The following is a 27811-nucleotide window of genomic DNA, read 5'->3' on the forward strand; positions in this document are numbered from 1 at the left end:
TGGTCGCTGGTATTTGCACAAGAAATACCTAAATTTGGTGTTTTCATACCATTTTAGTGCAACAGTTGCAGTTAGTGAAAAAACGGAAATGATCCATATGCATCAGCCAAATCTTCTCACCTGATGATTCCATGTTGTTCTTAGTGATATTCTTCACCACATTGAATGCATTTGTCATTGATGAATGGCCTGTGCTTGAAGTTCTTGAAGATTCTGAAAAATAACAAGATTGAAAAAAAAAAGTGTTATTAAAATGAAACTGGATTGAAATTCACCAAAATTCTATAATCTGTCGATTAACTCGTTTCTCAAAGTATTTGGTTATCCCAACTTAGAAAAATTTCAACGCTTAAAAAAAATCATAGTGGGTATATCACAAAAAATAATATATTGTGGATTTAGCTCGTAGCTGGATTTTCTGGCATCTTCTCACGGTCATTGGAAACGGTCGAGGATAGACCTAGGGGTTCCCAGTTGGAGTGAAAAAAATTAATTTATAGAAAAATTATGGATTAAAATTTTGCTTTTTTATCACTTCTCCGACATTAGGAATGATTGTTTGAACATGCTCGCAATTTTTTTATTCGGTCGGAAAAATATTATTTTTCTTGAAAATACTTTCATTCTTAATCACATGATCACCCCTAATTCTGGCTCGATGCCGCCATCATGCGACCACGTGCTCTGTTTGTTTGTCAACAACGCTGCAGCTGGATGGCGAGACGAAGTGAGGGGGGAAAAGATTTTGACATTTTTATGCCCGCATCTGGCCCGCCGCCTATTTCGTCGGTCGTTGAGTCGCCGGTCGTTTCCAGTGACCGAGTCCAGCTAGGTACTGATCGTACAATATCAGCTTTAACATTTTTGGGTTTCAAGTCCTTTTAGCGCAAAATTAATTATTTTGTCAAAATTGGTCAGAATTTTCCCATAGTTTCAGAGGAATTTGATAAAACACTTTAATACCAAAATAATACCAAAATGTGCCATCCTGACTTAAATTTTTTTTCACAGTTTCAAGTAATTTCTTTAGGGGGTATATCAACAATGTTTAAAATCAAGTTTGAAATTTCCGGTTTTCAATGAAAGCATTCGCTTTGAGACATCATTTTAGCGCAAAATTAATTATTTTGTCAAAATTGGTCAAAATTTTCCCATAGTTTCAGAGGAATTTGATAAAACATTTTAATACCAAAATAATACAAAAATGTGCCATCCTGACTTAGAAAATTTTCCACAATTTCAAGTCATTTCTTTAGGGGGTATATCAAAAATGTTTGAAATCAAGTTTGAAATTTCCGGTTTTCAATGAAAGCATTCGCTTTGAGACATCATTTTAGCGCAAAATTTATTATTTTGTCAAAATTGGTTAAAATTTTCCCATAGTTTCAGAGGAATTTGATAAAACACTGTAATACCAAAAGAATACCAATATGTGGTGTTCGACCATTGACAAATTCTGCAATTTTGTAATATCAAAACAATACCTTTAATTGGTATGATAGCACATTTTGCTCTTGCATAATCCTTAAGACAAATTTTAAAGGGTCCAGGAATACCAAAATTTGGTATTGATACCAGAGAAAGGTATTATTACGCATTTCCCTTGTTATTTACCCATGTTCGGGCTACCACTGGTCGTAGCCGATGCCAACATATTCCAATTTTTTTTTTATTGAGAAATGGTTTGGCATGTGTAACAAGCTAAGGAAATGCTCGTTAAAACTTATTAAAAACTTAAATAAATCATCCGGTTTATTTGATAATCATCTTATTTCAGGTCTTGACTAAGACCGAGGGGCGGGACAATAGTAAAAAATTAAATAATTTAATTAATTAACGGTCAAAATTAACAAATTAAGGCAAAATTAACTTTTGTTTACGACCAAAACAACGCCACCTCTTTTTACACCACATTGATTTGGCAGCTTGACATTGCGCGGGATATTTGTTGTTGTGTTTGGTCAAATTTTGTTTTGTTTTGATTGCGTATTTGCGTTAACCAAACAAAAGGGCATTGCTCGCCAGGAATCTGCTCCAACAAACCAACTGGTTGAACTCCTGCCAGATGTACATCGCTTTTACTGCATCGTAAAGTACAATAATGCCAGTTCACTTGGAACTGTAGCGTTCCAGATCCAAACCTGCCTCCTAAACGTGGTCAACCGGATCCAGGCAGACAACGTCCTACATCATTTCCATCGACATGACTAACTCTGGAAAATTAGCTGACTCGTCCCCATTGGATGATCGCAAATGAATTCACGGGGCTTCGACAAATCGCCGTGTCTGGTTTCGAGTGCAAACTGGCCTCCAACCCTGCCTTCCCAACATTTACAGCACCGATTTCATGGATTTCGTCTTGGAAGAGCGCCTGCACCTGTACATCAACGAAGAAGCCATCGAAGACGATCCAGCGGACGTACGTTTTGTGACCGGATAACCCGGAATATGAGGATGGGCCAGGACCCAGAGCCAATTGTGGCGAATCATGTAACGATGTAAAATTACGTACGTGTTCCAGAGAAGTGGTTAGGACGGAAGATGCCTGCGAGAGCAGAGTTTTCGGTAAAATTATATGGGTAATAAAAAGCGAACACAAAAAAAACAACAACCAAATCTTATTTTTATTTGTGATAATAAAAATGCATTTTCACCTCGCAACGTAATATTGACACAACACTAAAGAATATTATTCCGCTTTATTTTGATTTTGTCTATTCCTAAGAAACAATATTGAGAAGAAACTTCGGTTTGCCCTTTCAATCCTTCGGATTGCAGCACCGTTTTGTTCTCCAGCTTTTGTCAGGTACTTCACCATGCCCGGTTCAGAATCCTCAGCATAGGTTCCACCGTAATCATCCGCAACAACTCTGCCATGTGGGGTTCATGCTTAACATTCCAACGCCCAAGGCTCCAAAAAAGTTGGAACGGTAACTTCGACTCAATGGTTCTCTGTCATAACTCAACCAATCAAGATGATTCTTCTTTCCAGTGATTTGTTAGGATGTCTAGATGACTCTAGACTTTTGCAGAACTTAATTTGATCAAATCTGTAATTTTTGCGATCAAAAACATCGTTCCAACTTTTTTTTCGCGTGTAAAAAAAATTCGCCAAAAATTCCGCGGAGGCAGACGTTTTAAAAAAAAAGGTGGAACGATGTTTTCGGCCGCAGAAATTACAGATTTGATCAAATTGAGTTCTGCAAAGTTCTAGAATCATCTAGACATTCTTACAAATCAGTGGAAACTAGAATCGTCCCGATTGGTTGAGTAATGCCCGAGAACCAGCGAGTTGAAGTTACCGTTCCAACTTTTTTGGGAGGCTTGGGCGTCCGTGTAAGTTGGACATGCGTTGGGCGTTCCAGTGTTAAAGAAAAATTCTCCGCTTCGTCCATCTGGCACCGTTCCTCGTCCAAATTGTTCTGCCTCTTGCTTCGCTGCTGCTGCGTCCACCCATTCCCATTAAGCAACACGTCTGCATCAGCTGCTGCTTGTCCAGGTTCTTTTGAAAGGGCACCGCCCGCCCATCCGGCCTCGCCATCATCATCCACTAGCAAACGTCGTTCATTTCCGGTCGTTTCACCGCCTGCTTTATCACAACCGGTTCAATGGGACCGTCCAGGTCCTTTTTAGCGGAACCGTTATTCGTTTGCCGTGTGACCAGTTATCGGGCGGCCAGCAGTGCGGCCACATTGTCGATGACCTGCCGCCGTAACGTGTACGAGTGTTGAGGTAGGAAATACACACGACACAAATCTTCTGCGGCAGGTCGTCCGCCTCGCTCGAATCTAGGCCGGTCACCTCGGTCAGCAGCCGGCTGATGGGCATCGTCCAGCGGGGACACTCGCGGGGATGTTCATGCAGGTAGGGCAGGATTTTGGCGTAGATTGTGTGCGATCCGGGCGCGGAACAGGTTGGGTTCATGCTTAAAGAATAATTCTCCGTTCCCCTCAGCAAAGCCATCGTTCTGGAAGCAAAATAATGATGCAAATGATGAATGCAAAATAATCTCTTCCGCCGGCAGCATCTACTATACCAGCGGATCACATCTTTTCTGCATTCTCCGAGGCATTCTCCGTAAATTTCACTTTATCCATCACCACTTTTTTTTCCAACGCTTCACGGAATCCAAACAAACTTGACAGTTGAGCGCGCGAAAGAGAAACAAACCAAACCAATGTTTAGAATGCAGGTGTGGCGCTGTCAGATGTCAAATGACGTGAGGTATTTAATTCCTTAATATATTAACTGCTAAAATTAATTCATTAAGGCCAATGACGCGCCCCTCGACTAAGACTTTTATAGAACAGGTTTCTAAAAAATATCGATTATAGACCGAAAAAGACGAGGAACATAAGGAATAAAAAAGGTTCATGAAGTCAACATGAAGTCTTAGTTATCTCGAGTAGGTATACTAAAATGGATTGAAAGTTACTGTGTATTCCTTATTCATGAAGTCGCATAAACCACTGGGATCGTTCAGTGGCTTTGTTTTAACCATGAATAAAAATGAAAATATCTGAAAAAACATATTTTAAAAAAAACTTCTAAATTGTTTATATGTTACAATGCAATAAATAAACTTATTAAATGTTTCATCAAAGGCCTGAAAGGCTAGTCATTGAGCAATTCAAAATCGAGATTAATGCACTTTGGGAATCTTGCCCTGAAATTGATTCAACATCAACCGTCCCCTAACATGACAGTTTTCGTGAGTTGCGCGTATCCACCGACAGATGGCAAGTGGGCCTCGTCGGAGTACGCCCATCAAATACGCAACTCAAAATTTGCATAGCAAACTTTTTTTTCGTGACGGCTTTTGTGGCACGCTCACTTCAACAGTTCTAGACTAATATTTGAACGTGGCGTATCTCTAAACAAGTTTTTAAAGAAAATGATTCCATAATGCTTATTTTGTCGTTTTAAACCAAAACAAGGCAAAAATTATATTTAATTAAACTATTCGCCATTTTCAAAAATTTGGCTAGATAATATCGAAGGCCGCCATCTTAGGCCCACTGGGCCCACAAAACGGGGTACGCTCAGTTTGTATGGGAGCTGTCAACATGCTCCCGGGCTGTTCAACATGGACCCATTTTGTTGCATCCTTATTTACATCAAATTGTTTATTGTAGAGGGCGTTTATTTCTGTCTGACTACATAATGTTTGCAAACAATTATAATTATTATGGTTTCATTGCTTATTTTTAGATGCTCACTACGTTCCACCTGGATCCGATGTTTGCCGGCTGTGTTTATGTGATAACGGCCTACCCAAAGCTTGCAAGGCTGTTCTATGTACTCCACCGCATGACTGCAAATCATTCCAGCTTGGAGCATCATGCTGTGAATTTATTTGCCTTGATGATACACTAACTATAAATTCAGATAAAAGTTACGATTTTGGCATGTGACTGATGACCTGTGGGGTAACCGTAACACTGCTGATAACGCTTCTTTTTTTTCTTGTCAACCGACTGCGGCAAAGAAAGACACAAGCGCAGGAAAATCAACTGGCGATGGATGATCAGCGTAGTATGGAGAGCATTGGCTACATCGGTGGAAACATTGGTTACATAGGAGCTGGAACGATGGATTATTCCTACGAACACGGAACAACTCATTACCAGTTTTGGAAACCGCCTGGTAGTTATTTTACCAGGAGAGATGCACCACCGCCATACGAAGAGGCAATTGCTTTAGCTATGGCAGAATCTTCAAATACTTGCACTGTAAGGTAAGTTTTATTGATTTCCTAAGAGTAATTAATTGTAAAGCGTTATAACTGGCGACTATTTACGACCTTGAAAAAGTGCTTCAAAGCATTTAACGTTTGTCAACAAAGTAACCAACGGTATCGGATACCAGGCTGAAATGGCTTGCTCTTATTACCATTAATTATTTAAAAAAATAATACTCAAATTTTCGTAATTTGCAAACAATTTGAAATTTGGCCTGCATTTTCTCTGTTTTAGAGTTTTTTTTAAATGAAATTCTCAAGTTTTTACAAAATCGCAAAGTCGCAAAATAGAAATTATGATCGAAAGTGAATTAAATTTGATCTTTTTGGCCAGTAAGTAGCATACATTAGCGTGCTTACTCGAGGCGGCGCTGTTGCTGGTAAGTTCATAGCCTAAATTGTATTTTTGCCGGGTCCGGTGGCGCAGTGATTAGCGTGGTAGCCTCTCACCCCAGTATGGTCTGGGTTCAATCCCAGACGGACCCGGTGGCATTTTTCGAGACGGGATTTACCCGATATACCTTCTATCGGATGGGGAAGTAAAACGTCGGTCCATTAGCGTAAAAGAGGTTTAGAGCACTAGCGTGCCCAGATCCTCAAGGAAGGTGGGGCAACAATATGAGAGTTTTGAAAATTTCGTCGTTTATGGACACCCCCTTAGCCATTTTAGAACAAATTTCTGAGGATGGTGGGGCAACTGCCCCATGTTGCCCCACCCTGTGCACGCTAGTGGTGGCCACGATTCTCAAGATCATTCCGTATCACCGTAAAAAAAAAATGAAAATAAATGACAACACTAAATAATCACGGCTTGCTGTGATCTGTCAAAATAGTTAAACCGTTAAAACCTTTCGGGCTTAGTTTCGGGCTCGTGTGAACGGCTTGGTTTTAACTTGGTTATAACCAGACTGGTGGCAAGCTTGTCAAAAAGTGAACCTCGCTTTTGACAGTCTATATAGGGTGAACTCTCCATAAACTGGTTGCACAAAATAGGGTATACAGGCCATTTATGAGTTAATTTGAAAATAAGTTTATTTAATATTTAGGTTTGTAATTTGAAGTTGTTATTTATTGCCTAGTTAATTTTTTTGTAAGGACCGAGCTATGCGGTAACCTTTCCGCCTCGTAAATGGGAGTTCAGAACCCGGTGCGGACCAACATAGCTGGTTATCGTTTCCCTTCTGGATTCGATTTCTAAGTAAAGGTAAAGTAGTTTATCGTCACAAGCTGGACATTATCTTCTTGGAATATTGACATTTAACACTAAAATATGTTAATAAGTTAACGTTAAAAAATGAGAACGATTGACTTCGTCCTCAAAAGGCTGGATAATATTTTATTTTTTCTAGTTATTTATTGTTTGACAAAACATATTCAAAATTATTCATCAAAAACAAAATTTAAAATGTTTTCTTCACTAAAAAAACTTTTTTTCAATTGCACATTTGCTGGCCCTTTTACCCTATATTGAGCGCCAGAGGGGTAAAGCGACCAAATAGCGGGGTCCACGGTCCAACCAATGTGAGTATCGCGGTCCATACATACAATTTGACAATCTTGCCATCAGGCTGGTTATAACTTATTCGTTAAAACCGGCTATAACTCGCCCGTGCGAACGGGGTCCCTGACTGAAAAGTCCGTCGGACGTCCGTCGTTTGTCGTCCGTGCAACCGTACGACGTCGCGCGAATGTCATACGTTTTTGCACCAAAATGTCGTATTTGTCGTGCGATCGATCATCGAAATTGTGCGACATTGTCGTACGACATTCGACCGACGTCGCACGGTTTTGTTATTTAGGTTGTCGTGCCTTTGTCGTGTGCTGTTTTTTTTTCGTTTTTATTAGGTTAGGTTGCGGTAAAAATAGACATTTTTTATTTTTAAATTATTTTTAGATGTATTGTATATTTTCTGTAAATTAAACTTTTTCACTAAATTTCATATACATTCATTAATTTTAGATGTTGTGTATCGCGATCTTTAAGTGGTTTTTTGGCGTTGTCTTCCGGTTGGCCTTTCAGCTCATCTCGTCACTTCGGCATCTTGGCCGGACTTTGTCAGCCATCTTTTCGAGTTTGCTTCCGTTTATTTCCCACGGATTGATGGCCACCGGAGTACGGGACAACATCAGTTTACCGGAAGTGTCCGGTGCAGGTGTTTTTGCGATCGTTACAGCTTCCGTTCCGTGGGACAAAACAGAGACGCTGGGTTGTCAGCAGGATCTGATTGGAATATTTTTGGTTACCTGAAAAAAGATTACGTCATTCGGCTGAATCATCCAAAACATAACTAAAGTTTTGTTAAAAAAAGAAATCTCATGACAGATATCATACTCAAAAATTCTGCGAAAATTCATAAATTATGTAAATGTGGAATATTCAAAAACCTTTGAAGAACTGTAAATTTAATAACGTTAATTGTAAAATTCAACTTTCAGTGTTAAAAAATAAAAAAATGTAGCCAATTTGAACATGAAAATGTTTAGGAAAAAAGACAAAAAAATACTTTAAGACAAAAAAAATCAAGCATTTTAAATTTCAGATAAAAATCAACATATGTATGGAGAATCTTGTTTTTTTTTATTTAAAGTACATGTGTTTCTTGGGACAATTAAGTCCTTGTAATGAAGCAATAAATTTTAAAGCTTTTGAACAATTGAAATGTTTGAATGTTAGAATCGTTAAAATTTAAAATATCAGAATAATTTTATTATAAAAATAAATTCTTTGATATTTTTAAAAATAGTTTATAAAATCAAGAATTTAAAGAATAATAAGTTTTGAAAATTTAGGAGTTTAAGATTTGTAGAATCTAATTTTATAGTTTGATTATTTTATAATTTTATAATTTTATAATTTTATAATTTTATAATTTTATAATTTTATAATTTTATAATTTTATAATTTTATAATTTTATAATTTTATAATTTTATAATTTTATAATTTTATAATTTTATAATTTTATAATTTTATAATTTTATAATTTTATAATTTTATAATTTTATAATTTTATAATTTTATAATTTTATAATTTTATAATTTTATAATTTTATAATTTTATAATTTTATAATTTTATAATTTTATAATTTTATAATTTTATAATTTTATAATTTTATAATTTTATAATTTTATAATTTTATAATTTTATAATTTTATAATTTTATAATTTTATAATTTTATAATTTTATAATTTTATAATTTTATAATTTTATAATTTTATAATTTTATAATTTTATAATTTTATAATTTTATAATTTTATAATTTTATAATTTTATAATTTTATAATTTTATAATTTTATAATTTTATAATTTTATAATTTTATAATTTTATAATTTTATAATTTTATAATTTTATAATTTTATAATTTTATAATTTTATAATTTTATAATTTTATAATTTTATAATTTTATAATTTTATAATTTTATAATTTTATAATTTTATAATTTTATAATTTTATAATTTTATAATTTTATAATTTTATAATTTTATAATTTTATAATTTTATAATTTTATAATTTTATAATTTTATAATTTTATAATTTTATAATTTTATAATTTTATAATTTTATAATTTTATAATTTTATAATTTTATAATTTTATAATTTTATAATTTTATAATTTTATAATTTTATAATTTTATAATTTTATAATTTTATAATTTTATAATTTTATAATTTTATAATTTTATAATTTTATAATTTTATAATTTTATAATTTTATAATTTTATAATTTTATAATATTAAAATTTTATAATTTTATAATTTTATAATTTTATAATTTTATAATTTTATAATTTGATAATTTTATAATTTTATAATTTTATAATTTTATAATTTTATAATTTTATAATTTTATAATTTTATAATTTTATAATTTTATAATTTTATAATTTTATAATTTTATAATTTTATAATTTTATAATTTTATAATTTTATAATTTTATAATTTTATAATTTTATAATTTTATAATTTTATAATTTTATAATTTTATAATTTTATAATTTTATTATTTTATAATTTTATAATTTTATAATTTTATAATTTTATAATTTTATAATTTTACAATTTTATAATTTTATAATTTATTATAAAAACTATTGTTTAAAGATAACCAAGATTACTAAAGAAATAAACAGAATTGAATTGTATTGAAGAAATGTAATAATTATATTATTTTAATTTTATTTTATTTTCAAATGAAATCATACTTTATTTGTAAAATTGAAAAGTTTGAGAAATGAAAGAAAAAGAATTTTGTTGTTTAGAATTTTTGATAATTTTCCCCCCTTCCCTCCCCTCCCCCACGCACATTTTCATCGTCCTCATTTATTTTTCAAATGGGAGGCACACCCCCTCCATAGAGAAAGGAATTCAATACTCTTGCCCCCTCTATCGTTTCAAAAACAACTCACCGTATAAAAACCTCCGGCGGATCAGAAACGCCGCCTCATCAATTACATGCCGTTTGATCCTCCTCCTCCTTGGGTATGGCACGCACCGCCACCTCCAGCGGAAAGTTAAACGCCAATCCGCTTCCTCGATCGCAGACCGGTTCCTTTCCCTCCCGTCTTCCGGCAAGGCCCGCTGGAGCAACGATGGGACCCGTTCTCCTCCTCCTCCACCATCACGAAGGCCGAAATCAGGAAATCTGGAATATATTGTTATGATAAAGCCGCTCGCCCACTCCGACCGAAACTTTCCGGTAAAAAAGGAACACAACTTGCCAATCAACCGGCCAAAATCCACACGAAACCTTACTGCAACGTAAAACTGGTTCGAATCGATTCAAAGTTTCTCTGATTTGATCATGTCCAAACAAGTCCAACTGAGAGAACTGTCAAACTGCGTCGACGAAAATCTTGACTTCAAATTGAAGGAAAATCGATGGAAAAACAATGTCGGTCATGTCAAGTGTTTGTCGTACGTTTGTCGTCCTTTCGACCAATCGATATCGAAACGGTAAAATCAAAACCGCGCGACAGCTCGTACGACGTGCGACATTTTTCAAACAGGGGTATTATAACCACCCTGTTTGAAAAATGTCGCACGTCGTACAAGCTGTTGCGCGGTTTTGATTTTACCGTTTCGATATCGATATCCAACATTGTTTTTTTCCATCGATTTCCCTTCAATTCGACGTCGATTATCGTCGACCAGGGTAGGTAAACCATCACCATCGCACTATCATTGATGCATATTTCGGTGCCTTCCTCGTCTCTTCAAATTTCTCTTCTCTTTCGCAGCCGAGTGATAGTCGGCTTGCTATCGCGAATATCGAAAGCCCAACGAACCGACGAGAAATACCGTATCGCTGGTTTCGATGGAACTATCGTTCCAACCGGAGAGACACGCACACTAAATTGCTGTATACATACACTGGAGCTCACGCACACAAATGAACTCATTTCTACAGCGCTTACGGGCGATAGAATTTCACGATTGCTCTTTCTCTTGCTTTTTGAGCGATTGGACTGGCCGTGTGAGAGATTTTTTTCCGTCTCACGCATCGGTTTGTTCGTTGCTCGCTATTTCATCGGCGTCGTTTTCGCTTCGCTCTCTTGATGCAGTTTTGGGAGAACGCCGAAAATTTTATGATTTGAGCGAGGGACGATATTTAAAAGCCCTCGCCATCGGCGAGGAAACGAGAAAATACCATCCCTGTCGTCGACGCAAACAGTTTGACAGTTCTTTTCAGTTGATCTTGTTCGGACTTGATTGCAACCTCTGATGAAGGACAGTCAGACATTGGTCTGATGTCGTTCGTACGGAATGTTTTATGCAGTGATTAGATGGTCCAACGTTCTGCTACTGTACACAGAAAAAAAAGTTGAATTTTGGAATGTTGAAAATTTGGTAGGTTGAATATTACCTTTTTTTAGTAATATTACATAAAAAATGTGTAAAAATGTGAACCTGATGAATATTCATCAAAAACTGATGAAAATTCATCGTTTTCTGGGGTAAAATTCATCATTTTTTTAGCCACAAAATCTGTCACCATTTCCTGATGAATATTACCATCATTTTTTTTCTGTGTAGGCCATCATGATTTTGGAAGTGGCGCTATCTAGACGGATGGTGCACACCCTAGCTCTTTTCAACGTATTATGGTTTGAATTTTTACACACGTTTTTCAATGCTGTTTGTTCAATGATATACATCTGTTCTCTGTGCTTGTAGCATAGTTGTTCCATTCAGTTTCGTTAGTTTTGATTATCTGCAGAGAAAAAAAAAAGTTGAATTTTGGAATGTTGAAAATTTGGTAGGTTGCTAAAAAAATGTGTAAAAATGTGAACCTGATGAATATTCATCAAAAACTGATGAAAATTCATCATTTTCTGAGGTAAAATTCATCATTTTTTTGCCACAAAATCTGTCACCATTTCCTGATGAATATTACCATCATTTTTTTCTGTGTGGGACAAATCTTGAAAGCTTTTCTGTTAGGGGCATTGCTAATTGGAACCAGCTTCCTCTCTCTATCAAAAATATACATTCACCGATTGAGTTCCGAAAAATGTATAAACTGGTTTGGCATGAGAAATTAACAAGAGCTGTTAGTGATTAAGTTGGCAAAGCTATATGGCTAATAAGAAGAACTATACACTTTTGAACTCTAATTGTATTAATTGAAAAGGAGCAGTCCTTACTCTACATGTATAAATAAAGAATTGAATTGAATGGAAGATGACCAACTAACCACACCACAATGAGTGAAGGAAGGAAGGAAGACTTTTCCAACAAGACCCCCAGGAGATCATCATCTACCATCAAGACGAAGAACAATAGATTGCGGATCTACACAGAAAAAAAATGATGGTAATATTCATCAGAAAATAGTGACAGATTTTGTGGTAAAAAAATGATAAATTTTACCCCAGAAAATGATGAATTTTCATCAGTTTTTGATGAATATTCATCAGGTTCACATTTTTACACATTTTTTAATGTAATATTACTTAAAAATAGAGGTAATATTCAACCTACCAAATTTTCAATATTCCAAAATCCAACTTTTTTTTTCTGTGTATAAATAGACGCACAGCTCCGTGATGTCAAGGCCGATTGAGCCAGTTAGGGTGCAGGTTAAGATAGAGGACAAAGAATTAAAAAAAATGACAAATTATGCAATTTTGCAATATCAAAACAATAACTTAAATTGGTATGATACCAGATTTAGCTCTTAATAATCCTTAATCCTTAAAGGATTCAGAAATATCAAAACTTGGTATTGATACCCGAGAAAGGTATTATTACCCATTTTCCTTGTTATTTACTCATGTACAATCTCACCCACCAGACCAAATGTCACCCCTAATAACGGTATGTAAAACATAACTTCAAGCTTGTTTTTTGTTTTGAAATTCGTTCACAGTGTTGCATCATCCAATCTTTGTCAATATCCAATAGCTCTAATGGAGGCCAATGCAGGTTGAAATGTTGCTGCAAGCACTACCAATTTGATAAACATTAATATAAATAATGGAGAAAACTCTAGTGCTACGGCCTCAGGAGAGAATCATAGCTGTAACACTGAACCAGATTCAAATATAATGTCTAGATCATCCAGAGTAGTGCACAGAGCAAATGACTTTAAATCAAATCACGAATTGAACATGTCATTTCCCACTATAAATTACAATATAACAGCAGGTGCATCTAATTTGTGTACAAACCAAAATTGCGATTTAAGAATTCCGAATGTGCAGCAAGACGGGATGTTAAACTCTAAAGAGGCTCGAAGTTATACTAGCACACTAATTCCATGTTCCTCGAGAGCAACTCTAAATGGAGAGGATCCGAAAGACATAATAGGAGAAATTGACAGCGTTGAGAGTCGTGCTACTATCTCTTCAATAAAACATGATGATTTAAAGAACAACGTTGGAAACCACGTAGAACCATCATCAATAGAATTGCGCTCAACAGGCAAGCAGTATCACAGAACAATTCCTAAACATTTCTCTGTCGAGGGACAAATTCAAGGCTCATCAAAAAACACATTAGACTCTACGGTGGACGATGTAAACAATACCTTATGTACAAATGAGTACGTAAATAAAAATAACTTTATTGATTTGACTTTTAATGGAGTAAAGAGACTTTCTTGCCAATGCCCAGTAAAGCATACGCCAATATCCAATATATCGTCTTACGCAGTTGGAATAGATCAGACTCTCATCAATGAAATGGATTTAGCTACATCTAACGTGAAAGGAACATATAATATTAAAACCCCTATGAAACAAACCACTTTCAGACCAACAAAAAATAATGAATTATCAAACTATGAAGGATCTGCATGTAGAACGAAGCAGTGCCATTCCACACATGGCATGCGAAGTAAAGGCAATTTATCAAAAAATGTCAGATATTACGATGGAAGTATAAAAAAAGATTTCTCTAAAAACAGTTATTGCAAACCGAAACTTGATGCAGAGGCAATAATTGGTAAGGAAAAAACTTCGGAACAAGGGCTCGACTATGTTGCCAAATCAATTGTACCTTTAGTAAAGGAAGACTCAAACATGTCTCGTGCAGTTGATATAAACCATGGCCGTGTTAAAGCAGGTGTTGATATATCCATGAACATTGAAGTCATCCAAAGAAGTTCATCAATCAATAATGAAGAATTCCCAAAACATAAAACATGTATGGAGCAGAATCCAGAACTTCCACCTAAGCAGTATAAATATAGTGGTGCTTCAACGAGACTAAGCCATAATTCATATTACAGTAACTCAAAAATTCATACCATTTCCAAACCGACAAAAGAGAATGCCAAATTTTCAATACATGCGAGCGAATTAAATGGAGTCTTCAAAGCATCCGAAACTAGTTGTACGAAATCATTGCCAAGAAATGTTGTACATAATAAAACAGATTATATGAAAAACTACAACTCTCGTAAATCTGCTTTCCAACAACACAGTAATCTCGAAAGAAGTACCAAAACCGGTAAATGTCATACGTTGTCCAAAGAGTACACTAAAGCAAATTCTCGCAGCCAAAATATGCTTACAGAAGTAGTAAGCAAAATACCGTCGGTAATCAATATACCATCACCACTTTTACCAGAAACATTCAAGTCATTAGAACAATGCGCGGTTGACTCTGCAACTAAACTGGCAATGTCTCAAAAGATGACCAAACAAAGGCATGAAAATTCATTATGTTATAAAAAGTCCACAATGGCAACTTCAACAAACAGCCTTATGAATGAATCTTCCGGAATGGGAAGCGTCAAAACAACAGGAACGAAGGAAACCCCGCCGCTAGTAACTTCAGTCCGTTGCGATAATTCTAAAAAGCACTTCTTAACAAACGACAACAGCTTGGATGACGAATATTTAAGTGAATGTGAAAATTGTAAATCTGCTCACAGTTCTCGTTATTATTTAGAGGAAGAAATTGATGATGCACCACAAGAGACTATGACTCTACAACGAAAAATGCCAGAAAATGAAGAAGACCAACAAAATTATTATCGTGTATCTTCCACACTGCCGACGAACACAAATAAAAAGTTGCCGTAAGTATAAAAATTTGTTAAAGTTCAAAATTTATTATTTTGCCTTCCTCACTGAGGTAAGGCTACAATCCTACTCTAAAAATCTGGAGCAACATTTGAAAAGGGCGCATAAGCATTTTGACAGCCAGCACTATTTTGCAAATTCCGAGCCAACAGGTATTTATTTAACAAAACGCACAGTGTAAAACGGTAGCTGGGAAAGCCAGCTATTGTTTAACATTTCGAGTTTTGTGAATAAGTTACCTGTTGGCCCGGAATTTGCAAAATAGTTCCAGCTGTCAAAATGCTTATCCGCCCTTTTCTCGTGTTGCTCCAGAAATGATCTTTTCACATAAAGTTCGTAGACCCACCTCACGTATACCTATCGACTCAGAATCGAAAAATGAACTCCGTCTGTGTGCATGTGTGTATGGGCTGGGGTAGGGGGGGGGGGGTGGCAGAATGGATTTCAGCTTTAGTATGGATTTAGACCAACTATAAGGCAAGGGTCTTATAAAAGACGTCAAAAAACATATCACCATACCGAAAACTATGTTTGAATTCATTGTATTTTTCCAATTATGAGCAAAAATGTAAATTATTGACAAAACCACGCAAATGTTGTTTATTTCTAGATTCTTAAATAAGCTTTATCGAAAGTTAGATTGTTTGAAAAAGTTTGTGCAATGTTTAAAATGTTTTTTTTAATTTATATTTATTCAGATTTTCTTTTCCATGTACATTAGGGTGGTCCAAATTCCACCCCCTGAAATCAAAGATTGACCTATCACTAGGCTAAATTCCAAATTTGAGCTCATTTTGACCACGGGAACCCCTAATCCACCTATGTGGTTGGAACCTTCCTCACTTTTTACCAACATTTGGTGATATGATGGGTTTGGACACAAATTCCATCTATTTCTCAATAAAAAAAATATACAAATGTCACTTAAGCGTCATAACTTGAGACTGAGCGTTGCCAGATCTTCAATGTTTTGGACTCATGAGAAAGGCTAACCAACGATGGGTCGGAAGCTATGTCCGGATAGCTTTGGCATTAAAAAAATGTACATAAATATCACTTAAGTGGTCATAACTTGAGACAGGGTTGCCAGATTTTCAATGTTTTGAACTCATTGGAAAGGTCTTTTGATAACCTAACCAACGATGGATCGGATGATGAATCCGGACATAGTTTACATGCATTTAAGTGAGATCCGGCTTCAAAAAAGTGCATAAATATCACTCAAGTGGTCATAACTTGAGACAGGGTTGCCAGATCTTCAATGTTTTTGACTCATTGGAAAGGTCTTTCGATTACCTAACCAACAATGGGTCGGATGATGAATCCGGACATAGTTTTCTTATAGATAAGGGAGATCTGGCATCACAATTCCAGCACCCGATTCGCAACTCTGACAGTTTTATATACGTAACTTTTGAACTACTTATCGGATCTTCAAACAATTCAATAGTGCAGTATGGGGTCCGGTGGTTTAGTGGTTAGCGTGGTAGCCTCTAAACCCCAGAATGGCCTGGGTGCTTTTTTTGTATGGGGCACCAAACCAGATCGAACCCGAGCATGGGTAAATAACAAGGGAAATGCAAAAAAATACCATTCAATGGTATCAATACCAAATTTTGGTTTTCGCGAGCCCTTGAAAAAATGTCTAAAGTGTAAGTTAATACCAATCTGTGGTATGATAGCAAATTTTGGTATTGATTTGTTATTGGGCAATTTTTAAGAAAATGTCGAATTTTGACATACTGTTACTTACCTACATACTTTAAAACGCAAATCTACTCCAAATGAAAGCCAACTATTTTATTTTGGTCTAAAAAAGTCATTTGATGGTCTTTATAAATTAGGGAATACTATACATTGGTATTGTATAGGTATCATAAATAAACATATTATAAAATAAAAGTGATTCATAAAAAAATCTATTTTAAATAAAGTTTAACATTCTTAAAAGTATGCTGATACATTTGAAAATGATAAGAAGAACATTTATATATTTAGACGATTAACTTTACGACAACAATAGGTTTAACGTGAAAAAATTTAAATTTTAGAATGGATTTTATTTAACATTGTGTGCCTTTTGCGTCATAATCGATAAACTCAAAAAAATAATGTCAATCTTTGTTAATTTGATGAAATAACTCTTTCAATACCAAAATGTTGGTATGCATGTGGTATTCGAACTTCGTTCTAAAATCCTTTTAATATTAGATTTGTGTTGAATCCTATTCAGATGGAATCATGCATCCTCGAAAATCCCACGAAAAATGCCACGCTGCCTGGGCTATAGCCTTTCTCGTTCTGGTTTAGTTTGTTTCTCTTTCTTTGAATTTCTTGATATTTTTGCCTGCAGCTAAAACATGTTGATGCAGCAGCAGCTCGTTTTCAACAAGCGTTGATAGCTCAGTTGGAGAACGGGTAGCTAAAATGGTGTCTGCACCTTACCTGTCATGAGTTCGATTCCAGTATTCCTCTAGTTTTCTTTACCTGATATTTTTTGGCTCTCCAAGCAAGACTTCGTTTTCCTGCCTGTTCGAAGGATTTAAATATTGTAGCATCAAAAAAGCCAGGTCCGGTGTTTTAGTGGTTAGCGTGGTAGCCTCTGAATCCCAGTATGGCCTGGGTTCAATCCCAGACGGACCCGGTGGCATTTTTCGAGACGAGATTTGCCTGACCACGCCTTCTATCGGATGGGGAAGTAAAACGTCGGTCCATTTGCGTAAAAGAGGTTTTGGGTGACTCACCACACATAACCTTCGGACGCCTAGAAATGAGCAGAAACTTGCAACAGAGACCACAAAAGACCCGGGGGTCGTTAAAGTGGATTACTTTGCTTTACTTTAGCATCAAAATTCTACCCATTTCTCATTGAAATCCCATTAGCCAAATTGAATTCTCGTTGTAATCCTATAGAAAATTCTCTCTGTTTTTTTTTTGTCCAATGAGATTTATACACACAAAGAAAAAATACTCTAAATTTAAAAAGATCGTTCGTTGGATTAAAAGTTCGCGTTGGTGAATATTCGTAGAAAGTTCAAACTTTTTAATTTAAAAGTTGGAAAGTTGTTGATACTACCATGCATTTCTGGAACAAAATCGTTGTATCGGTAAAAGTTTTTTGCTTTTGATTTAAGAAGAAACTTTTTATGGCATGAATAAATAACATTTAACATTATAGTGATGATTTTCGAAAAATGTGATGGATTTTATTTCAATATTTTAATATTAAAACAGTTGCTTCAGTTTTTTTTTGGATTCAACGCATCTGCTTATGGTAGGCTAACTTCCGCGTCCAAGTTGAACCGAACCAGTCACGTCCGAAGGCCCCATGCTGAGCAGGTTACGGATGGACGTTTCGTTGGGCAGCAACATCGCGGCCTTCATTTTGGAGCGCGACAGCGATGTAGAGAACAGGGTGGTCTCGTTGCCGGCCATCATCAGGACAGGCTTAGCGGAGTTGGCCATTGGTTGTTGATTCGGGAAGGGAAGTCGACGTTTTCCGGCTGGGAAGTAAAACGCCTGAACGGATAATTCCCGATCACTTCGTCCTCCTTCGAGAATGACACAGATGTTCCAACTCGCCGTCAAAGTTCATCCCGCTGAAGCTGCGTTTGTGGGCGGTAGTTGCTGAAAGAGTTTGAAAGTAAATGAAATTGGTGAGACACTGAGCACATTCTCAATACTCACCGGTGACTTCTTCGGTATTCCAGGTAGATGTTCTTGATCAGGTTCGTCGAATCTCGCTCCAACCTCTGGAAGTAATCCGAGTACGTCAACTCCAGGACTTGCGGCTTTCGTACAGACGGTCCATCCAGAACTGGTGCAAACTGTTCTCCTGGATGTTTAGGTAATAATCGTCAAACATGTCCCGCAACGAGAAATGGACTGCGGACCCTCAGGACATCCCACACTGTCCCGTCATCACTTCCGGCACATAATGCTGCTGATGGTCGTAAACCGCCGGCACCGAGTGCAACATCCGCGCTGACCCCCTCCGATTATGGCGCATCTCGTCGTTTCCCTCTTCCGTCGGATCCTTCTCCTCACCGTTAAAATTTACTTTATCGTACTTGTTCGAAAAGCGGATGTAAATCTGCTTCAACTTCAATTCGTCCACCTGGCCACCACCACCGAATACAACCGGTGCAAATCCACATCCCGACCTCCGATCTTCGGCAACCGCATAAACTGCGTCCTACAAAAACAAACAAAATTAATCACAAACGCCACCAAACACCCAAGCTTCCTTCTTACCAACTCCGGTCGTGAAACAGCTGCAGGTCCTGCAGGAAGCTGGCCTTGTCCTTTTTCGAAAACCAACTTTCCCCCCGACCTCGTCCCGCACCGGCACCACCCACCTTCCGCTGCTGTGTCCGCGTCCGACTCCTGGCTGTGGCTGCGTCCGGATTTGATTCGCTTCGTGGACAACTCACTCACCACCGGCACTACCAAAATGTTTGTTTACATTTTATACTTAGGCGTACACGGTTACACGAGAACGACGAAATGAAAGAAATTATGTAGTCGAATTAAAAGTTAAAAACTTTTAAATCAGTTAGCATTGAGATTTTCAAAAACTGTAGCAGTAAAAGTTTTCATATTCAAAATAAGAAAAAAAACTTTTAATGGAGCAAATTTTGACCACTTTTTATTTCAACAGTAAGTTACTTTTGCCATTACAGTAATATTTTTTTGTGTGTATTTACCCGGAAAGTTAATATTGTCTGGTATTCATTTGCCCTTGGAATGGCACGGTTTGGTATTGCTTTGGTCTTCCCCATACAGTATTTTGGTATGATTTCATGGTATTATATCATCTATTACTGGGCAACCAAGGGCACATTTTGGTATTTGTTATTATGCCAAGTAATACCAAAATATGGTATTCCCGTGTTATTTACCCCTGCTCGGGAATGCAACTTGTTTGACTCAAATCAGATCAGCCAGTGCCGAGAAAACTTGGCAAGAATTTTGAGCACCAAGGGGAATACGCACACACACACACACACACACACACACACACACACACACACACACACACACACACACACACACACACACACACACACACACACACACACACACACACACACATTTTGTCACGCTTTTCCTATACTTATAACATGCAATGTCACACTTGCTCAGACCGTGACATACTTTATGGATGACGCCTTATTAGCTCCCGAAACTGACCATTTTTGCGCGGCCAGATGTAAGGGGCTACCTACCAACGATGTTTATTTCCATTCCGTACACGCACGTGCTCTCTCTCAGGTTCAAACTTTCTCACGAGCTTGCTCGCCTGCCTGCCTGCCTGTTCCCGAGCAGGGGTAAATAACACGGGAATACCAAATTTTGGTATTACTTGGGCAAATAACAGGGACCAAATGTGCCCTTGGTTGCCCAGTAATAGATGGTAAAATACCATGAAATCATACCAAGGTCTTGTATGTGAAAGGGCACAACAATACCAAACCATGTTATTCCAAAGGTAAAATAATACCTCAAAATAAAACCATTTCAATACCAAGTTGAGGTCTTCTGGATTTTTGAACATTGCTTTAATACCAAATTTGGTATTGCCATGGTTTTATTTTAAGGTATTCCCACGCCCTTGGAAAATCAGATTTTCGATATTCTTCACTATTGCCGGTATTCCCGAAAAAGACACGCGGCATATCAGCCTCGAAACGACGCGCCGCACTTTCGGCAAATGCGCGCTGTCAAATCCCATACTGCGCGTTTTGTTTTTGTTTATCTTCTTCTTCGAATCGCTTGCCATTGCTGCCAGGTATGTTTTTTATCAGGGCCCCGGCGATGGCCTGAAAAAAGCTACCGAACAACTTGTGCAATATGGCGGCGTTTATTTATAAACATCGCGAAGCGTAAACATGATTTTTTCTTGGTTTCAAAAGTGAAAAGAGTTTTAGTTGCAGCTTCTAAATGTAAAATGTGTAGAATTTATGTGGATACTTCGCAGAATCACAAGATACTGCCGGTGTTTGCGACCTCAGCAGCGGATTATATCGGCTATGCGGATGGCAAGTTCTACTAGCAGGTATGTTATTTTGGTTGATTTTTTAGTATATTATGAGTACATTGAAAACAAATCTTTGTACCGCTGGTTTGCAGCAAAAAGTACCTACTGGACGCGACAGATCTCCGCTGCGGGAGCTGGAGAATGTGCCAAAAAGCGAACGAGCCTGTGCAGTGCTGCGTCCACCGGACAAGGAAAGATTTTGCTGAAGGAGTTGGAGCACGTTCCGGGCATGTTGCCGCTGCGGAAGCTGGAGAATGTGCCAAGTGCTGCGTCCATCGGCCGGGGCGACGTTCCGCTTGAAGAGCAGGAGAATGTGCCAAACAGCGAACGAGAATGCATTCTCGTTCGCTGTTTGGCACATTCTCCTGCTCTTCAAGCGGAACGTCGCACTATGGTACATTGGGTGGCCAAGTTTCAAAAAAGTGACCTTCTCCAAATATTATTATTATTATTCTCGAAAGTAAACATTCTAACTAAGAAAAATCCAAATTTTCAAAGCTCTAAGTTTGTTCATTACGGAGATACGCAAGCTGAAAGTCAAAAAATGGAGTAAAAAACAAGCGTTTTTCGTAAAAAAGGCTGATTGTTTAATTTTAACATAGCTCAGCCATTTTAAATGTTTTATTAGGACAAATATACATCGTTGGAAAGGTAATGAGATAAGCTTTGAAACTATTAATAGATAAAATGTTGTTTCCAAACCAAAAACTGAAGTTTTCATCGAATAATTGGAGCATTTTTTAACAAATCATATTTTTTTGTGTTTGTTAATCGAGTACTTTTTTTTGCTAACCGATGCTAAACATGAAACTAAGATCACTTGAAAGATTGGATTATAATCTAACATTGCTGAAATTTCCAGCCTGCGATTTTTTGCGTTTTCGGAGATATGCCATTTTGAACATTTACGTTTTATCAAAATTTGCTGCAATCTACATATGCGCCCGTTTATTTCACTTGCTTTGCTACCTACTTCGTGGGCATCGTCGCTTCAAAAATCAATACACTCAAACCCCGATGGTTTGACACCAACTGTTGTCAAACGAACGGGGTCACGTTTTAGTTTGACACCCATTTTACACGGAGTTCACACACACTACCAAACGTTTGTTTTGATAGTGTGCGTAAGCGCCGTGTAAAAAGTGACAGTTCGTCACTTTTTAGTTTGACTTTGACCAACCAACGGGGTACAAACTAAAAAAGTGTCAAACGAAAAAGTGACCAACCACCGGGGGTTGAGTGTACCTGGTTTCAAGAAGTTCGAAATGACTTAATTGGAATTTTCTGTAGCCTACATTTAAAATTGAGTACCTTAGTCAAAATAAGGTATTCGTACCGAAGTTTCTCAAGCGAAACTGGAGAATCTCAGTTTGATACCGAAAAAAGTATTCAGCAAAATGTTGACTTAGCATGATGAATTTCTGCGATCAATCCATGAAACTGATCCACATTTAAGTTCTATGTTGGTTAGTACAAAACATCATAAAAAGTACCTTTAACATATCCTGTAGCTGTCACAAACTCTATAATCAAATGAATTTTAAGAATATGGTTTGTATTTTATCGTTTTACTTCATAATTAATATTGTGGATAAAATTAATTTTTCTGTTATTTGATTTAACAATTAAAATATTCGCAATTTATGCCCATAAGGGTGGGAGGGGGATGGGGGTGGTCTCAAGTTATACGGCATGGACTCACAAAAAGAAACACACAGCAGGAAATAATAAATATTTGACTTAAAATGAATTTATTACGCTTAACAAAAATTTGTTGGTTGGGGAGGAGGAGAGGGGGGCGGGGTGAAAGAAAGAGGAGGGAGGGGTTGTGTCCTTAAAGTGGGGTGGGAGCTTATCCATAATTTAATAATATAAACTTGCAATATAATATATATGCAATTCTGTTTCACTTGCAAATGTATGAAAAGACTATTTATTATAAACAATCAACTATTGAAAAACATGAAAAGTCATAAAAATCGACGTATATCATTTCAATACCATACAATTACCTAAATTTGTATCAAAAAAACATTTAAAAAGCAAAAAAATAATTTGGCCGCCTGTTTGTATGGAGATGGCCCATAGTGCACTGCAGTTGTCAAAGCACCTGCGTGACTCTTTTCAGATTATCTTTTGATCAGTCAATTGGGTCCTAAAATGAAGCTTAGATTTCTAATATTATTGTTTACAGTGATAAAGCTTATTTTTCTGAGTACAATGACCCTTTGTACGACCACAAAAAGTTTAAAATGGATTTTTAAATCAATTTTGAAAAATTAACCTCACCGTCCTTCTTGACAGAAAAGCTCCTACTTGACAGCTCGTTTCAAGGGGACCATAGTTGATCCATCGAAAAAATGTTGTCTTGTCATTATTATTTTTTTTTGCATTAAAATGAAAAAAAGTGATCAGAAATGGTTTTTGATCGTGTTTTTTACCGTTGTACATAAAAATTTACATAGGGCTTTAGTACCTAATTGAACCAACACAAACTGAGTTTAAACATAGTTTATGGTTGGTGTAAATCTAAAATGAGATGCTGCGTTTGCAAAAATTTCACACGAAGTTCTTAGCGCTCGAAACTGACCATTTTTGAGCGGCATTAACACGCATCGACATAATGAGTTTACGAACCAAATCAAAATGAAAATTGAAAAAGAAAATCTAAATTGTTTTGTTTGCAATTTGTGTTTTGCACATTTTCGAATGAAATATAAATCACCCAAATTATAATACTTCCCATCGATTGAACGCCAACTGAAATTTCTTCTGCTCGATTGGTACCTCCGTTTGACAGTTCTCGTGCTTCGATTGGTACTTTTGTTTTGAGATGGCCGTTCTCTAATAAGCTCCAGGCTCTCTAGTGAAAACAGGTCACTACTGCCATGTGTGTTTTGCACATTTTGGAATAAAATATAAATCACCCAAATTACAATACTTCCCATCGATTGAACGCCAACTGAAATTTCTTCTGCTCGATTGGTACCTCCGTTTGACAGTTCTCGTGCTTCGATTGGTATTTTTGTTTTGAGATGGCCGTTCTCTAATAAGCTCCAGGCTCTCTAACCGTAATGGCCAAATAAAAAAATACGGGTCTAATTATTTCCCGATCGGAGAAATTTTTTTTTTGAATCATGCTGTTTTCGTGGGGAATTGCTGTATACATGTACATTCTCAATCCAGGTTTTTAAGCGGAGTTGGCTTTCGAATGGTGAACGCCCGAAATGTCAAAATCGCGCAGTAGCACCATTATTAGAAAAAAATGTGACTGTCATGCCATGGCACACTTTTTCCGTAATGTTGGTACCACTGCGTGATTTTGATATTTCGGGCGTTCACCATTCGAACGCCATCTTCGCTTAAAAACCTCGATACATTAATTTGTGTATGAACGTTTCAGACGAGTTATGAGGAGGCTGTATCTTCTTTCAGGAGCAAGTTAGCACGATACTCTCTTCGGGAAAGTTGTAGAGCACCTTCCAGAGCATCCGAATATGCATCCGGTTTTGATATAGCGTGAAACGTGGGTTGTTTATATATCAGAAATAAAAATAAATGGTTTTTCCATACAAATTTCTATGTAAAATTTAATCGCTTTGCGCAAAGTGGGTACTGAATAGGGTGCCCAGAATATGGGACTTTTTCTCAAAACCTTGCTCCACAAGCTAATTATTGTTCAGTTTTCGTCTGACAGCCGGAGACAGCGGTTGTTTTTTCTGCTGTTTTCGTGGCGAGGCAAAGTGCTTACGGATGGAGGTGAAAGAACTCTCCGATGGGGACGAATTTCGTTCCGTAAACGGAACGGGGAAGCGGAGGAAGACCAGCGACGGAGCCGTTGTCGGGAATGGCCCAGAGGAGAATCTTCTCTACAACAACAAGTTCAGCCCGCTGGCGGAGAACAACAACAACAATGGTATCCCAGCCATGAAAGGAAGCGTCCCACCGGTTCCAGTGGCCAAGAAACCACCTCCTCTGTTGGTAAAGAATATGAGCTTCGGCAAGCTGAGGAGTGTAATGTTGACGTGCATCACCAAGCCAAGTTACAAGCTGACTCCGTTTGGGATCAAAATGCTGTGTATCTCAGAGTACCGTTTCGAAACCGCGCGGACCCACTTGATTGCGAACAAAGTGGAATTCTATACCCACGAGAAACAAAGCAAGCGGCAACTCCGCGTCGTCGTCAGAGAACTTCCACCGGCTCACCTGAATTCGTCAAGAAGAACCTCAAGGAATCGCACAACATAGATGCTGTGGAGGTGCATGCCATCAAGCGGCCGAACGTGACTCAGTGCAGGAACTGCTTGCTTCTGGGTCATGGAACCAGGAACTGTCACCTCAAAGGGAGGTGCAACAACTGTGGGGGTCCCCACAAGACGGACGAGTGCGAAGTCCAGGAAGCCCAGCCAAAGCGGTGTGCCAACGAAGCTACGGACCGCAGCTGCCCCAAGCGTACGGATTTCATCCAGCGGCGACAGCAGGCGTCGAAACCAAAACCGCCGGCAAGGAAGGCGGAGAAGCAGAGTTCAGCAGTTCCGGCGTTCACGCTGGTGGAGTTCCCTCCGCTGCCGGGTGCAGTTCCGGACGGAAAATCGAAGGATCGTCCTCGACCCGCAGGAAGCAGGCAAGGTGGCTCCCGAGACGGTGGAGCCACGGAAAAGTAAGCCGGGGAGTACAGTTCGACTGAGCTGTGGGGCATTTTCTCCGAATACATCGGCAAGTTTAAGACCTGCAAGACCCGCTTGGACCAAGTAACCCTCGTCAGTTACATGATCTCCAAGTATGGTGTCTATGGAGTTGTTTTTGATGTCTATTATATATAAGAAGTTGATCGATCCTCGGTCCTAACCTGGTCGTAGCACCTAAGAGGACCTAATAAAAATAAGTTTAGAATAAAAAAAAGCTGGTTATTGTTCCTTGAGCTATTTTAGGACTCTGGGCCAAATATGAGCAAAATTGGTCAACATTTACCCATTGATACTCGAAAGTGAAGTTTGTATGGGAAAAATTGAAAAAAATGTATGGAAAACTCAACTTGCTTACGGTTTGATCTGCACTATGCGCAACTTCCATCCAAATATTCTCAAAAGTGAGATTCTTATTGAAAATTTAATGCTCTACAACTTTGAAGAACATACCAAAGCTGTAAAACTTGGTCCGGAATAGTTATTAACGATTTAAAAAAGTAATTTTTGTATGAAAAACATTTTTTTCACCAACTTTAGGCTCGGGTATCAATGGGTTAATCTCAACTAATTTCGCTAAAAATTTGCACAGATGCTTAAAATAACCCAAAAAACCGTTTTCCGCTTGTGGAGCAGGGGGTCATTTTTTCAGAGCACCCTAGCACAGAGAACAGATGTACATCTTGGTTCTAACTTGTGTGTAAACCGTGTAAACTAATAAAAATGCGTTGCATACAATCTTGCATCAAAGAAATTAGAGTGTGCAGGATACGCTTGGCGGCGCCATCGTCGCGGCTGAGAATACTTGACTTAACAATTAAAAAGGCTCAATAATTTCGAAAGAAAATAAATGTTAATCTCGTTTAAATATAAAATTCACTTCTGTTTAATTCCAGTTGACTAAAAATAATGCAAAAATGCATTAACATTAACGAAACCATAACAGAAAATTCATTCAAAAATTATTTTTCAAGCGACAACTTAAAATAGTCCCTTTACACATGTTATGTCCGATTTCGTTTTGTTTACCTTCTTTGGCGCGTAAAATTACAACCCTCTGATGAAGGGCAGTCAGACATTAGTCTGATGTCGTTCGTACGGAATGTTTTATGCAGTGATTAGATGGTCCAACGTTCTGCTACTGTAGGCCATCATGATTTTGGAAGTGGCGCTATCTAGGCGGATGGTGCACACCATAGCTCTTTTCAACGTATTTTGGTTTGAATTTTTACACACGTTTTTCAATGCTGTTTGTTCAATGATATACATCTGTTTTCTGTGCTAGTACTGAACCAATCGTTCCAAAAATAGCTGTGCTGGAAAACTGATGTTGTTATTACACCCTAGTGTCTATTTTACCTCCACTAAAAATGTGGGAGTAACATGGGTACCTTTTCTTTTTGGCGATAGATCAGAATTTATCGAATTGAATAGCATTTTTTTTATCGAATATAATCTCCAATATCCATCTGATGCCATATAGATTGCATTAAAATATCTATACTAGTCTGTGATAAAAAGAGTGTTTTTTAAACATTTTTTTGGGAAAAAGGTGAAAATTTGGGGTGTTGTCAAATAGGAAGGGGTGGTACGTTTGAGGAAAATATAATTTTATATATTGTTTTTATGAACACTCTAAAAAATTGGCGTTTAAATATTCTTCATCATATTTTTCAGGACCATAAAAAATCGAGAATCTTGGTTCACTACTATACCAGCAAGTTCATCATCAGACGAAGAGGAAACAGAAACGAAAAAGGTGTCATAGATATAATTTGCATGCAATTATAAATGTAAACACGTGA

General features: G+C 37.1%; 2 protein-coding genes and 2 long non-coding RNA genes across 4 annotated transcripts; 2 read left to right on the plus strand and 2 right to left on the minus strand.

Annotated features, from left to right (window-relative positions):
* Positions 1-5416: 5416 nt before the first annotated feature.
* Positions 5417-27811, plus strand: LOC6053094. The gene is made up of 3 exons (XM_038256976.1): positions 5417-5737; positions 13121-15277; positions 27684-27811. The coding sequence occupies exons 2-3, from the start codon at positions 13299-13301 to the stop codon at positions 27772-27774; spliced, it is 2070 nt and encodes a 689-aa protein (XP_038112904.1). The 5' UTR covers positions 5417-5737; positions 13121-13298; the 3' UTR covers positions 27775-27811.
* LOC119767708 lies at positions 7610-10563 on the minus strand. The gene is made up of 2 exons (XR_005277665.1): positions 10158-10563; positions 7610-7984 (listed from the first exon to the last, which is right to left on the minus strand). It is a non-coding gene; the product is annotated as an uncharacterized LOC119767708 (long non-coding RNA).
* Positions 18542-19779, minus strand: LOC119767707. Its single transcript, XR_005277664.1, has 3 exons — positions 19536-19779; positions 18969-19476; positions 18542-18908 (listed from the first exon to the last, which is right to left on the minus strand). It is a non-coding gene; the product is annotated as an uncharacterized LOC119767707 (long non-coding RNA).
* On the plus strand, positions 24870-26459 carry LOC119767706. The gene is made up of 2 exons (XM_038256979.1): positions 24870-25473; positions 25974-26459. The coding sequence occupies exons 1-2, from the start codon at positions 25075-25077 to the stop codon at positions 25983-25985; spliced, it is 411 nt and encodes a 136-aa protein (XP_038112907.1). The 5' UTR covers positions 24870-25074; the 3' UTR covers positions 25986-26459.

This window comes from Culex quinquefasciatus, chromosome 2, assembly GCF_015732765.1.
Source record: "Culex quinquefasciatus strain JHB chromosome 2, VPISU_Cqui_1.0_pri_paternal, whole genome shotgun sequence".
NCBI classification, from domain to species: domain Eukaryota; kingdom Metazoa; phylum Arthropoda; class Insecta; order Diptera; family Culicidae; genus Culex; species Culex quinquefasciatus.

Excerpts from the sequence above, each read along its gene's own strand:
- LOC6053094 (XM_038256976.1), top strand. The coding sequence starts at position 13,299 with ATGTCTAGATCATCCAGAGTAGTGCACAGAGCAAATGACTTTAAATCA. Across the intron at positions 15,278-27,683 it reads AACACAAATAAAAAGTTGCC|GACCATAAAAAATCGAGAAT; the intron begins GTAAGTATAAAA and ends CATATTTTTCAG.
- LOC119767706 (XM_038256979.1), top strand. The coding sequence starts at position 25,075 with ATGGAGGTGAAAGAACTCTCCGATGGGGACGAATTTCGTTCCGTAAAC.